The 14,162-nt window shown below is 39.6% G+C and overlaps 1 protein-coding gene across 1 annotated transcript in view; it reads right to left on the bottom strand.

Moving 5' to 3' along the window:
• Window positions 1-14,162, bottom strand: part of LOC139539692 (ephrin type-A receptor 5) — a 161,850-nt gene that overhangs the window by 92,368 nt on the left and 55,320 nt on the right. Inside the window, exon 4 of the mRNA XM_071342873.1 lies at window positions 6,146-6,301. Coding sequence (XP_071198974.1) covers window positions 6,146-6,301 — 156 coding nt within the window. The remainder of the gene's footprint in view (window positions 1-6,145; window positions 6,302-14,162) is intronic.

Below are 14,162 nucleotides of genomic sequence, written 5' to 3'. Positions count from 1 at the left end.
TCTGAAACTATAACATAATGTGTTATTCCTCTGAAACTATAACATAATGTGTTATTCCTCTGAAACTATAACATAATGTGTTATTCCTCTGAAACTATAACATAATGTGTTATTCCTCTGAAACTATAACATAATGTGTTATTCCTCTGAAACTATAACATATTGTGTTATTCCTCTGAAACTATAACATATTGTGTTATTCCTCTGAAACTATAACATATTGTGTTATTCCTCTGAAACTATAACATATTGTGTTATTCCTCTGAAACTATAACATATTGTGTTATTCCTCTGAAACTATAACATGTGTTATTCCTCTGAAACTATAACATATTGTGTTATTCCTCTGAAACTATAACATATTGTGTTATTCCTCTGAAACTATAACATAATGTGTTATTCCTCTGAAACTATAACATATTGTGTTATTCCTCTGAAACTATAACATATTGTGTTATTCCTCTGAAACTATAACATAATGTGTTATTCCTCTGAAACTATAACATAATGTGTTATTCCTCTGAAACTATAACATAATGTGTTATTCCTCTGAAACTATAACATATTGTGTTATTCCTCTGAAACTATAACATAATGTGTTATTCCTCTGAAACTATAACATATTGTGTTATTCCTCTGAAACTATAACATATTGTGTTATTCCTCTGAAACTATAACATATTGTGTTATTCCTCTGAAACTATAACATAATGTGTTATTCCTCTGAAACTATAACATATTGTGTTATTCCTCTGAAACTATAACATAATGTGTTATTCCTCTGAAACTATAACATAATGTGTTATTCCTCTGAAACTATAACATAATGTGTTATTCCTCTGAAACTATAACATAGTGTGTTATTCCTCTGAAACTATAACATATTGTGTTATTCCTCTGAAACTATAACATATTGCTAGAAGATTAGAGGTCCTGTAGGAACAATAACATAATGTGTTATTCCTCTGAAACTATAACATATTGTGTTATTCCTCTGAAACTATAACATATTGTGTTATTCCTCTGAAACTATAACATAATGTGTTATTCCTCTGAAACTATAACATAATGTGTTATTCCTCTGAAACTATAACATATTGTGTTATTCCTCTGAAACTATAACATAATGTGTTATTCCTCTGAAACTATAACATAATGTGTTATTCCTCTGAAACTATAACATAATGTGTTATTCCTCTGAAACCATAACATAATGTGTTATTCCTCTGAAACCTTAACATAGTGTTATTCCTCTGAAACTATAACATAATGTGTTATTCCTCTGAAACTATAACATATTGTGTTATTCCTCTGAAACTATAACATAATGTGTTATTCCTCTGAAACTATAACATATTGTGTTATTCCTCTGAAACTATAACATATTGTGTTATTCCTCTGAAACTATAACATATTGTGTTATTCCTCTGAAACTATAACATATTGTGTTATTCCTCTGAAACTATAACATATTGTGTTATTCCTCTGAAACTATAACATATTGTGTTATTCCTCTGAAACTATAACATATTGTGTTATTCCTCTGAAACTATAACATATTGTGTTATTCCTCTGAAACTATAACATAATGTGTTATTCCTCTGAAACTATAACATAATGTGTTATTCCTCTGAAACTATAACATATTGTGTTATTCCTCTGAAACTATAACATAATGTGTTATTCCTCTGAAACTATAACATAATGTGTTATTCCTCTGAAACTATAACATATTGTGTTATTCCTCTGAAACTATAACATATTGTGTTATTCCTCTGAAACTATAACATAATGTGTTATTCCTCTGAAACTATAACATAATGTGTTATTCCTCTGAAACTATAACATATTGTGTTATTCCTCTGAAACTATAACATATTGTGTTATTCCTCTGAAACTATAACATAATGTGTTATTCCTCTGAAACTATAACATAATGTGTTATTCCTCTGAAACTATAACATAGTGTTATTCCTCTGAAACTTTAACATAATGTGTTATTCCTCTGAAACTATAACATAATGTGTTATTCCTCTGAAACTATAACATATTGTGTTATTCCTCTGAAACTATAACATAATGTGTTATTCCTCTGAAACTATAACATAATGTGTTATTCCTCTGAAACTATAACATAATGTGTTATTCCTCTGAAACTATAACATAATGTGTTATTCCTCTGAAACTATAACATAATGTGTTATTCCTCTGAAACTATAACATAATGTGTTATTCCTCTGAAACTATAACATATTGTGTTATTCCTCTGAAACTATAACATAATGTGTTATTCCTCTGAAACTATAACATAATGTGTTATTCCTCTGAAACTATAACATAATGTGTTATTCCTCTGAAACTATAACATAATGTGTTATTCCTCTGAAACTATAACATATTGTGTTATTCCTCTGAAACTATAACATATTGTGTTATTCCTCTGAAACTATAACATATTGTGTTATTCCTCTGAAACTATAACATATTGTGTTATTCCTCTGAAACTATAACATAATGTGTTATTCCTCTGAAACTATAACATAATGTGTTATTCCTCTGAAACTATAACATAATGTGTTATTCCTCTGAAACTATAACATAATGTGTTATTCCTCTGAAACTATAACATAATGTGTTATTCCTCTGAAACTATAACATATTGTGTTATTCCTCTGAAACTATAACATAATGTGTTATTCCTCTGAAACTATAACATATTGTGTTATTCCTCTGAAACTATAACATAATGTGTTATTCCTCTGAAACTATAACATATTGTGCTATTCCTCTGAAACTATAACATATTGTGTTATTCCTCTGAAACTATAACATATTGTGTTATTCCTCTGAAACTATAACATATTGTGTTATTCCTCTGAAACTATAACATAATGTGTTATTCCTCTGAAACTATAACATAGTGTGTTATTCCTCTGAAACTATAACATATTGTGTTATTCCTCTGAAACTATAACATAATGTGTTATTCCTCTGAAACTATAACATAATGTGTTATTCCTCTGAAACTATAACATATTGTGTTATTCCTCTGAAACTATAACATATTGTGTTATTCCTCTGAAACTATAACATAATGTGTTATTCCTCTGAAACTATAACATAATGTGTTATTCCTCTGAAACTATAACATATTGTGTTATTCCTCTGAAACTATAACATATTGTGTTATTCCTCTGAAACTATAACATATTGTGTTATTCCTCTGAAACTATAACATATTGTGTTATTCCTCTGAAACTATAACATAATGTGTTATTCCTCTGAAACTATAACATATTGTGTTATTCCTCTGAAACTATAACATAATGTGTTATTCCTCTGAAACTATAACATATTGTGTTATTCCTCTGAAACTATAACATATTGTGTTATTCCTCTGAAACTATAACATAGTGTTATTCCTCTGAAACTATAACATATTGCTAGAAGATTAGAGTTCCCGTAGGCACAATAACATCCACTCTTATTCCATAAAGCACTCCACTATGTAGAGGTGTTGTTGGGTTGTTTCACCAATTCGGTGACTTTTAAAAAGTGTAACTTGATAAAAAAAAAATTGGGGGGGGATTTTAAGTTTATTATTCTGTCATAAAGAACAAGTTCAACTTCATTGCCATCTCAATGAGGTTAAATACAACAATATTTACCCAGAAGAGGTTCCCACACAGTTCTAGTTATGGTTTTACAGTGGCTTTTGAAAGTATTCACCCCACCTTGGAATTTTCCTATTTTCTTGCCTTACAACCTGGAATTAAAATAGATTTTTAAGTGGTTTGTATCATTTGATTTTCATAACATGCCTACCACTTTAAAGATGCAAAATATTTTGGATTGTGAAACAAACAAGAAATAAGACAAAAGAAACAGAAAACTCGAACGTGTATAACTATTCACCCCCCCTCCCCAAAGTCAATACTTTGTAGAGCCACCTTTTGCAGCAATTACAGCTGCAAGTCTCTTGGGGTATGTCTCTATAAGCTTGGCACATCTAGCCACTGGGATTTTTGCCCATTCTTCAAGGCAAAACTGCTCCAGCTCCTTCAAGTTGGATGGGTTCTGCTGGTGTACAGCAATCTTTAAGTCATACCACAGATTCTCAACTGGATTGAGGTCTGGGCTTTGACTAGGCAGTTCCAAGACATTTAAACGTTTACCCTTCAAATCACTCGAGTGTTGCTTTAGCAGTATGCTTAGGGTCATTGTCCTGCTGGAAGGTGAACCTCCGTCCCAGCCTCAAATCTCTGGAAGACTGAAACAGATTTCCCTCAAGAATTTCCCTGTATTTAGCGCCATCCATCATTCCCTCAATTCTGACCAGTTTCCCAGTCCCTGCCGATGAAAAACATCCCCACAGCATGCTGCTGCCACCACCATACTTCACTGTGGGGATGGTTTGCTCGGGGTGATGAGAGATGTTGGGTTTGAGCCAGACATAGCGTTTTCCTTGATGGCCAAAACATATACGGTACCATATTCTTTCCATTTTTTAATAATGGATTTCATGGTGCTCCGTGGGATGTTCAAAGTTTGATACTACCTGGTTAAATAAAGGTGAAAAAAAAGTATTAAATAAAATACATGAAATCCAAATAAAAATCCATTTAAATTACAGGTTGTAATGCAACAAAATAGGAAAAGCTCCAAGGGGGATGAACACTTTTGCAAGGCACTGTAGATCATTCCATGTGTGTTATTTCATAGCTTTGATGTCTTTCCTATTGTTCTACAATGTAGTAAAAATAAAGTAAAACCTTGGAATGAGTAGGTGTGTCCAAACTTTTGACTGGTACTGTAGGTGAATCTCTAATCACATGAAACAAATAATAATCTTCAGAACTTTGTCAAAGCAACAAAAATAACTAGGATTTTACAATGATGGTGAAACTTGAATACATTTTGGGATTAAGTGGGTTTAAATCTTCCTAGAAGTGACACAGGGTTGACGGAGGGACATGTTAAAATGCAAAAACAATTTCTACTTCAAAGGGCACTATCAAAGGGCAATCTTTTCGTGGAATGACCCGTTTGTGTAAATGGAAGTGTTGTATTTACATGTGCAGGCTTTGTTACGAAGGTCTGAGTCCCTCCTACCAATAACTACTCTGGTGCTCATGTATGGAGTGGTATACTACCGATAACCAATGTAGTGTTAATGTATGGAGTGGTATACTACTGATACCTACTGTAGTATTAATGTATGGAGTGATATACTACTGATAAACTACTGCAGTATTAATGTATGGAGTGGTATACTACCGATAACTACTGCAGTATTAATGTATGGAGTGGTATACTACTGATACCTACTGCAGTATTAATGTATGTAGCGGTATACTACCGATAACTACTGCAGTATTAATGTATGGAGTGGTATACTACCAATAACCAATGTAGTATTAATGTATGGAGTGGTATACTACTGATAACTACTGCAGTATTAATGTATGGAGTGGTATACTACTGATAACTACTGTAGTATTAATGTATGGAGTGGTATACTACTGATAACTACTGCAGTATTAATGTATGGAGTGGTATACTACTGATAACTAATGCAGTATTAATGTATGTAGCGGTATACTACTGATAACTAATGCAGTATTAATGTATGGAGTGGTATACTACTGATAACTACTGTAGTATTAATGTATGGAGTGGTATACTACCAATATGTATGGAAAATAAATAATAACAATAATAATAATACTAATTATTATTAATATTATGTTTTTGTGCTTGCCTGTTAGCTAGCAGTTCTCAGCTAGTTAGCAGCTCAGCTAGTTAGCAGCTCAGCTAGTTAGCAGCCAATGGCAAGCAGTTTCTTACTGGCGACAGAAACAGATGCTTGCCATCCTTCCTTCGAGTCATTACGGAATTATTTAATGTAACAAATCAAATATTAAACCTTGTAAACAATTCATGGTAATTCATGCTAAGCTCGAAAACAATTCATTTAGAATCTGCATTTCCTTGAAACAGCTATTTTATTTGCTGAAATATGTGCCGTTACCCCCTTCTATTTAAAAGGAACAGGCAGATATTGGAGAATTGTACGGTATGTAGATAGTATGTAGCAGCATAGTATGTAATGAATGATGAGGCATAAGTGAGGCGTAGCACATACGTGTACAGGCCATGTTGGGCGGGTCACTGTCTCTCCTGTAGTATCCCTCCTCACAGGTACAGGCTACGGAACCCTGGACTCTGGTGAAGCTGTGAGGAAGACATTTACTGCAGGCAGGGGTCTGCAGCACCGATCGGAAGAAACCCGCCCTGCAGACTGGAGACGGGAGAGAGATGAGGAGAGAGAGGAGAGGGCGGTTAGACTGGACTCTAGTGAAGCTGATACGAGGACTTTTATTGCAGCACAGACCAGAATAAACCTGCTTTTCACACTGTAGAGAGGAGAGAGAGGAGTAGGTGGTTAGATTTACCCTGCACACTGAAGATGAGAGATGTTTCAATTTGTCAGACATTACTGACATTTTGTTCAGGTTCGTACTTTTAGTGAGCGATACATTTTGTCAATGCAATCCGTACATATAGAATGTGGTTTCTAACTCAAGGCACCAGTAGTTATTGGTAGTATAACTCAGTAGTTATTGGTAGTATAACTCAGGCACCAGTAGTTATTGGTAGTATAACTCAGGCACCAGTAGTTATTGGTAGTATAACTCAGGCACCAGTAGTTATTGGTAGTATAACTCAGGCACCAGTAGTTATTGGTAGTATAACTCAGGCACCAGTAGTTATTGGTAGTATAACTCAGGCACCAGTAGTTATTGGTAGTATAACTCAGGCACCAGTAGTTATTGGTAGTATAACTCAGGCACCAGTAGTTATTGGTAGTATAACTCAGGCACCAGTAGTTATTGGTAGTATAACTCAGGCACCAGTAGTTATTGGTAGTATAACTCAGGCACCAGTAGTTATTGGTAGTATAACTCAGGCACCAGTAGTTATTGGTAGTATAACTCAGGCACCAGTAGTTATTGGTAGTATAACTCAGGCACCAGTAGTTATTGGTAGTATAACTCAGGCACCAGTAGTTATTGGTAGTATAACTCAGGCACCAGTAGTTATTGGTAGTATAACTCAGGCACCAGTAGTTATTGGTAGTATAACTCAGACACCAGTAGTTATTGGTAGTATAACTCAAGGCACCAGTAGTTATTGGTAGTATAACTCAAGGCACCAGTAGTTATTGGTAGTATAACTCAAGGCAGATGACTGTCAGATAGATAGCACTGCGTGACTGTCAGATAGATAGCACTGCGTGACTGTCAGATAGATAGCACTGCGTGACTGTCAGATAGATAGCACTGCGTGACTGTCAGATAGATAGCACTGCGTGACTGTCAGATAGATAGCACTGCGTGACTGTCAGATAGATAGCACTGCGTGACTGTCAGATAGATAGCACTGCGTGACTGTCAGATAGATAGCACTGCGTGACTGTCAGATAGATAGCACTGTGTGACTGTCAGATAGATAGCACTGTGTGACTGTCAGATAGATAGCACTGCGTGACTGTCAGATAGATAGCACTGCGTGACTGTCAGATAGATAGCACTGCGTGACTGTCAGATAGATAGCACTGCGTGACTGTCAGATAGATAGCACTGTGTGACTGTCAGATAGATAGCACTGTGTGACTGTCAGATAGACAGATACTTATGCAAATCTACTATCCCCAATAGTACAAAAGTTGATCTATTCTATTCTGTGTGAAAAATAAATATTCAAAAAATAGTCCGGGATAGATCCTAAATTAACTCAACCACTAGCATTAAAAAATAATAATTAAAGCAATGAGGCTGATGCAACAGATCTGAATGTTAAGTTTAAAATGTTGATAAACTATTGGACAATTTCTTCACATTATAAAGCGCAACAATGCGCACACAGCGGTAGGCTATGAGTGTGAATGTTCCTAAATGCAATTCATTAGCGGGAAAACACCATCCTCAAGAGTGACCGCAAATGCAATTATGCATGTAATGCTTTTGTTCAACAGGTGAATTTATATGGTGAAAATTATCTTCCCCACACTTGAAACTCACACGCTGCGTATGTATGCCAGTTAGTCTCTACACCCCTTGTAAAGCAGATTAATGTGCTTAATTTTAAGAAGATATTTGGCCACTTTAGTTGTGAAACAAACCTTATCAAAACATATAGGACTAGTGTAACGGCTGTCGTAGTCGTTCTCCTCCTCAGACGAGGAGGAGCATGGCTCGGACCAAGATGCGGATTGGTAAGTATTCATATTTTAATGGGAAAACAACAAACACTACAAAATACAAAAACCAACAAACGTGACTAACCCGAAACAGTCCTGTGTGGCCCAAACACTGACACAGGAACAAACACCCACAAAACACAAGTGAAACCCTGGCTGCCTTAGTATGATTCTCAATCAGGGACAACGATTGACAGCTGTCTCTGATTGAGAATCATACCAGGCCGAACACAAAATCCCAACATAGAAAATCAAACCTAGACCAACCCACCCAACTCACGCCCTGACCAACTAAAACAAATACAAAACAAAGGAAAACAGGTCAGGAACGTGACAACTAGGCTACATGAGGTGTGATACTAACCTTATCAAAACATATAGGACTATGGGCTGGGCTACATGAGGTGTGATACTAACCTTATTAAAACATATAGGACTAGGCTACATGAGGTGTGATACTAGCCTTATTAAAACATATAGGACTATGGGCTAGGCTACATGAGGTGTGATACTAACCTTATTAAAACATATAGGACTATGGGCTAGGCTACATGAGGTGTGATACTAGCCTTATTAAAACATATAGGACTATGGGCTAGGCTACATGAGGTGTGATACTAACCTTATTAAAACATATAGGACTATGGGCTAGGCTACATGAGGTGTGATACTAACCTTATTAAAACATATAGGACTATGGGCTAGGCTACATGAGGTGTGATTCTAACCTTATTAAAACATATAGGACTATGGGCTAGGCTACATGAGGTGTGATACTAGCCTTATTAAAACATATAGGACTATGGGCTAGGCTACATGAGGTGTGATACTAACCTTATTAAAACATATAGGACTATGGGCTAGGCTACATGAGGTGTGATGCTAACCTTATTAAAACATATAGGACTATGGGCTAGGCTACATGAGGTGTGATACTAACCTTATTAAAACCTATAGGACTATGGGCTAGGCTACATGAGGTGTGCGGAAATTATTTGAAAAAGTTGCCTTACTGCACATCATTCACAAGTGATAATACATCATTCACAAGTGATAATACAAAATTCACAAGTAATTAATTAGTTCCTGTCAAGGCAGCAGCTTGTCACGACTTCCTCCGAAGTCGGTCCCTCTCCTTGTTCGGGCGACGTTCGGCGGTCGACGTCACCGTTCTTCTAGCCATCGCCGATCCACCTTTCATTTTCCATTTGTTTTGTCTTGTCTTCCCACACACCTGGTTTCAATTCCATCAATTACATGTTGTGTATTTCACCCTTTATTCCCCACATGCCCTTGTCCGGTATTGTTGATTGTAAGAGTTTGTGCACGTTATGTCTGTCGTGCGAAGGGTTTAGTCCCATTGTATTTATTTATTTGTGTTTGTTCTCGGTGATTTTATTATTAAACTGCACCGTTGTAACATAGTCTTTGCTCTCCTGCGCCTGACTTCTCTGCCGCCAGTACGCACACATTACACAGCTACACTTCCTGGGGTTTATTATGGATCCCCATTAGTTCCTGCCAAAGCAGCAGCTACTCTTCTTGGGGTTTATTATGGATCCCCATTAGTTCCTGCCAAGGCAGCAGCTACTCTTCCTGGGGTTTATTCTGGATCCCCATTAGTTCCTGTCAAGGCAGCAGCTAATCTGCCTTAATTTTGCTGTACCCCAGGAAGAGTAGCTGCTGCCTTGGCAGGAACTAATGGGGATCCATAATAAACCCCAGGAAGTGTAGCTGCTGCCTTGGCAGGAACTAATGGGGATCCATAATAAACCCCAGGAAGAGTAGCTGCTGCCTTGGCAGGTACTAATGGGGATCCATAATAAACCCCAGGAAGTGTAGCTGCTGCCTTGGCAGGAACTAATGGGTATCCATAATAAACCCCAGGAAGAGTAGCTGCTGCCTTGGCAGGAACTAATGGGGATCTATAATAAACCCCAGGAAGAGTAGCTGCTGCCTTGGCAGGTACTAATGGGTATCCATAATAAACCCCAGGGAGAGTAGCTGCTGCCTTGGCAGGAACTAATGGGGATCCATAATAAACCCCAGGGAGAGTAGCTGCTGCCTTGGCAGGTATTAATGGGTATCCATAATAAACCCCAGGAAGAGTAGCTGCTGCCTTGGCAGGAACTAATGGGGATCTATAATAAACCCCAGGAAGTGTAGCTGCTGCCTTGGCAGGAACTAATGGGTATCCATAATAAACCCCAGGAAGAGTAGCTGCTGCCTTGGCAGGAACTAATGGGGATCTATAATAAACCCCAGGGAGAGTAGCTGCTGCCTTGGCAGGAACTAATGGGGATCCATAATAAACCCCAGGGAGAGTAGCTGCTGCCTTGGCAGGAACTAATGGGGATCCATAATAAACCCCAGGAAGTGTAGCTGCTGCCTTGGCAGGAACTAATGGGTATCCATAATAAATACAGATAACATGGCGACATTGCATTGCTTTTTCCTCTGTGCCATGCAGGCATCATTATAGTATTTCGTGTACTGAAAAATGTCCAAATAACTTTCTACGTTTTACCTCAACAATACAGCAAAACTGACAATGATCTATAGAATCCATGATTCCATTTCACATAAACCCTGCTACTCCCCTCTCACATTGTCTATTGACTGGCCTAACTGACCTTGTCTCACCGTCCCAAATTACACCCTATTTCTAGTGCACTGCTTTTGACTTGAGCTCAAATGGGTGAATAAGGTGCCATTTGTGATGCACCCATCCTCTTCTGAGTGACCCCCGCATGGCCCTGTGACGATGTGCGGATCTTCTGTCAGGGCTAGCCTCTACTCCTGCTACAAGAACCCCCCCCTCTCCAAATCACAGGGTTAATCTACCACAGGCTCTGACCTCGCAATACCATTAACCTGCCTGCTGCATTGCTGCCCTGACACCCACTGTGAACAGACGATGTGTGTCCCAAACAGAACCCTATATCCTATATAGTGCACTACTTTTGATAGGGCTCTGGTCTAAAGTAGTGCACTGTATAGGGAATAGGGTGCCATTTGGTATGCAGACAGTGACTCACATGTCACTCCTCAAAAAACTCAAACAAGCCTCTGGTAATGGAAATGGGCTCTTATCTTCACCTCTCTGTCTCTACTCTGGATTGGGAGGATGGGAGACTGGGAGGATGGGAGACTGGGAGGAAGAGAGTATTGTAGAATGGGAGGAAGGGAGTATGGTAGAATGGGAGGCCAGCACACTGGGTAATATAGACAGAGGCTGGTAGTTAGACAGTAACAAGGTTGTTGATCCAAGCTGCTCCAAGTAGTTTGTGTTCCCATCTCATCATGTACAATTTCACAATTGATAATATTGTCACATATCACACTCAGTTTAATCTAAGGTGACTCTATTATACAATCTCGGCCTGGATTGTATTCAAACGCAGCTGTGTTTTTATTGAAATGTTCATACAAATATCCTATAGGACAAGCTGTTTGCAAATGTTATGAAACAAATATTACATTCTGAAGTTCTGTTATATGACCGTGTAGGCAACTTGTTCTTCAAAACAACAACTGAGAGTGAGTCAACTGTCAACAACTGAGAGTGAGTCAACTGTCAACAACTGAGAGTGAGTCAACTGTCAATAACCGAGAGTGAGTCAACTGTCAACAACAGAGTGAGTCAACTGTCAGCAACTGAGAGTGAGTCAACTGTCAATAACCGAGAGTGAGTCAACTGTCAACAACAGAGTGAGTCAACTGTCAGCAACTGAGAGTGAGTCAACTGTCAACAACCGAGAGTGAGTCAACTGTCAACAACCGAGAGTGAGTCAACTGTCAACAACCGAGAGTGAGTCAACTGTCAACAACTGAGAGTGAGTCAACTGTCAACAACCGAGAGTGAGTCAACTGTCAACAACCGAGAGTGAGTCAACTGTCAGCAACCGAGAGTGAGTCAACTGTCAGCAACCGAGAGTGAGTCAACTGTCAGCAACCGAGAGTGAGTCAACTGTCAGCGAACCGAGAGTGAGTCAACTGTCAGCAACCGAGAGTGAGTCAACTGTCAACAACCGAGAGTGAGTCAACTGTCAGCAACCGAGAGTGAGTCAACTGTCAGCAATTGAGAGTGAGTCAACTGTCAGCAATTGAGAGTGAGTCAACTGTCAGCAATTGAGAGTGAGTCAACTGTCAGCAATTGAGAGTGAGTCAACTGTCAACAACTGAGAGTGAGTCAACTGTCAACAACCGAGAGTGAGTCTACTGTCAACAACCGAGAGTGAGTATACTGTCAACAACCGAGAGTGATTCAACTGTCAGCAACCGAGAGTGAGTCAACTGTCAACAACCGAGAGTGAGTCAACTGTCAACAACCGAGAGTGAGTCAACTGTCAACAACTGAGAGTGAGTCAACTGTCAACAACCGAGAGTGAGTCAACTGTCAACAACCGAGAGTGAGTCAACTGTCAGCAACTGAGAGTGAGTGAGATCACATGTATTCTCATCTCCAGCCCCATGTAGTCTCATCTCCAGCCCCATGTAGTCTCATCTCCAGCCCCATGTAGTCTCCAGCCCCATGTAGTCTCATCTCCAGCCCCATGTAGTCTCATCTCCAGCCCCATGTAGTCTCATCTCCAGCCCCATGTATTCTCATCTCCAGACCCATGTATTCTCATCTCCAGCCCCATGTATTCTCATCTCCAGCCCCATGTAGTCTCATCTCCAGCCCCATGTAGTCTCATCTCCAGCCCCATGTAGTCTCATCTCCAGCCCCATGTATTCTCATCTCCAGCCCCATGTAGTCTCATCTCCAGCCCCATGTATTCTCATCTCCAGACCCATGTATTCTCATCTCCAGCCCCATGTATTCTCATCTCCAGAACCCATGTAGTCTCATCTCCAGCCCCATGTATTCTCATCTCCAGCCCCGTGTATTCTCATCTCCAGCCCCATGTATTCTCATCTCCAGCCCCATGTAGTCTCATCTCCAGCCCCATGTATTCTCATCTCCAGCCCCATGTAGTCTCCAGCCCAATGTATTCTCATCTCCAGCCCCATGTAGTCTCATCTCCAGCCCCATGTAGTCTCATCTCCAGCCCCATGTATTCTCATCTCCAGCCCCATGTAGTCTCATCTCCAGCCCCATGTAGTCTCATCTCCAGCCCCATGTAGTCTCATCTCCAGTTCTATACTGCCTCAACTCCAGCCCCATGCAGCCTCATCTCCAGACCCATCCACCTCATCTCCAGCCCCATCTTCAGCCCCATGCAGCCTCATCTCCAGCCCCATGCAGCCTCATCTCCAGTTCCATACTGCCTCATCTCCAGCCTCATCTCCAGCCCCATGTAGTCTCATCTCCAGCCCCATGTAGTCTCATCTCCAGCCCCATGTAGTCTCATCTCCAGCCCCATGTAGTCTCATCTCCAGCCCCATGTAGTCTCATCTCCAGCCCCATGTATTCTCATCTCCAGCCCCATGTATTCTCATCTCCAGCCCCGTGTATTCTCATCTCCAGCCCCATGTATTCTCATCTCCAGCCCCATGTATTCTCATCTCCAGCCCCGTGTAGTCTCATCTCCAGCCCCGTGTATTCTCATCTCCAGCCCCGTGTATTCTCATCTCCAGCCCCGTGTATTCTCATCTCCAGCCCCATGTAGTCTCATCTCCAGCCCCATGTATTCTCATCTCCAGCCCCATGTATTCTCATCTCCAGCCCCATGCAGCCTCATCTCCAGCCCCATGTATTCTCATCTCCAGCCCCATGTATTCTCATCTCCAGCCCCATGTATTCTCATCTCCAGCCCCATGTAGTCTCATCTCCAGCCCCATGTAGTCTCATCTCCAGCCCCATGTAGTCTCATCTCCAGCCCCATGTAGTCTCATCTCCAGCCCCATGTATTCTCATCTCCAGCCCCATGTAGTCTCATCTCCAGCCCCATGT

The sequence above is a fragment of the Salvelinus alpinus genome, chromosome 1, assembly GCF_045679555.1.
Source record: "Salvelinus alpinus chromosome 1, SLU_Salpinus.1, whole genome shotgun sequence".
In the NCBI taxonomy this organism is placed as follows: Eukaryota; Metazoa; Chordata; class Actinopteri; order Salmoniformes; family Salmonidae; genus Salvelinus; species Salvelinus alpinus.
Note: the sequence above shows the minus strand (reverse complement) of the source record. Positions and strands in the feature narration are given on the sequence as shown.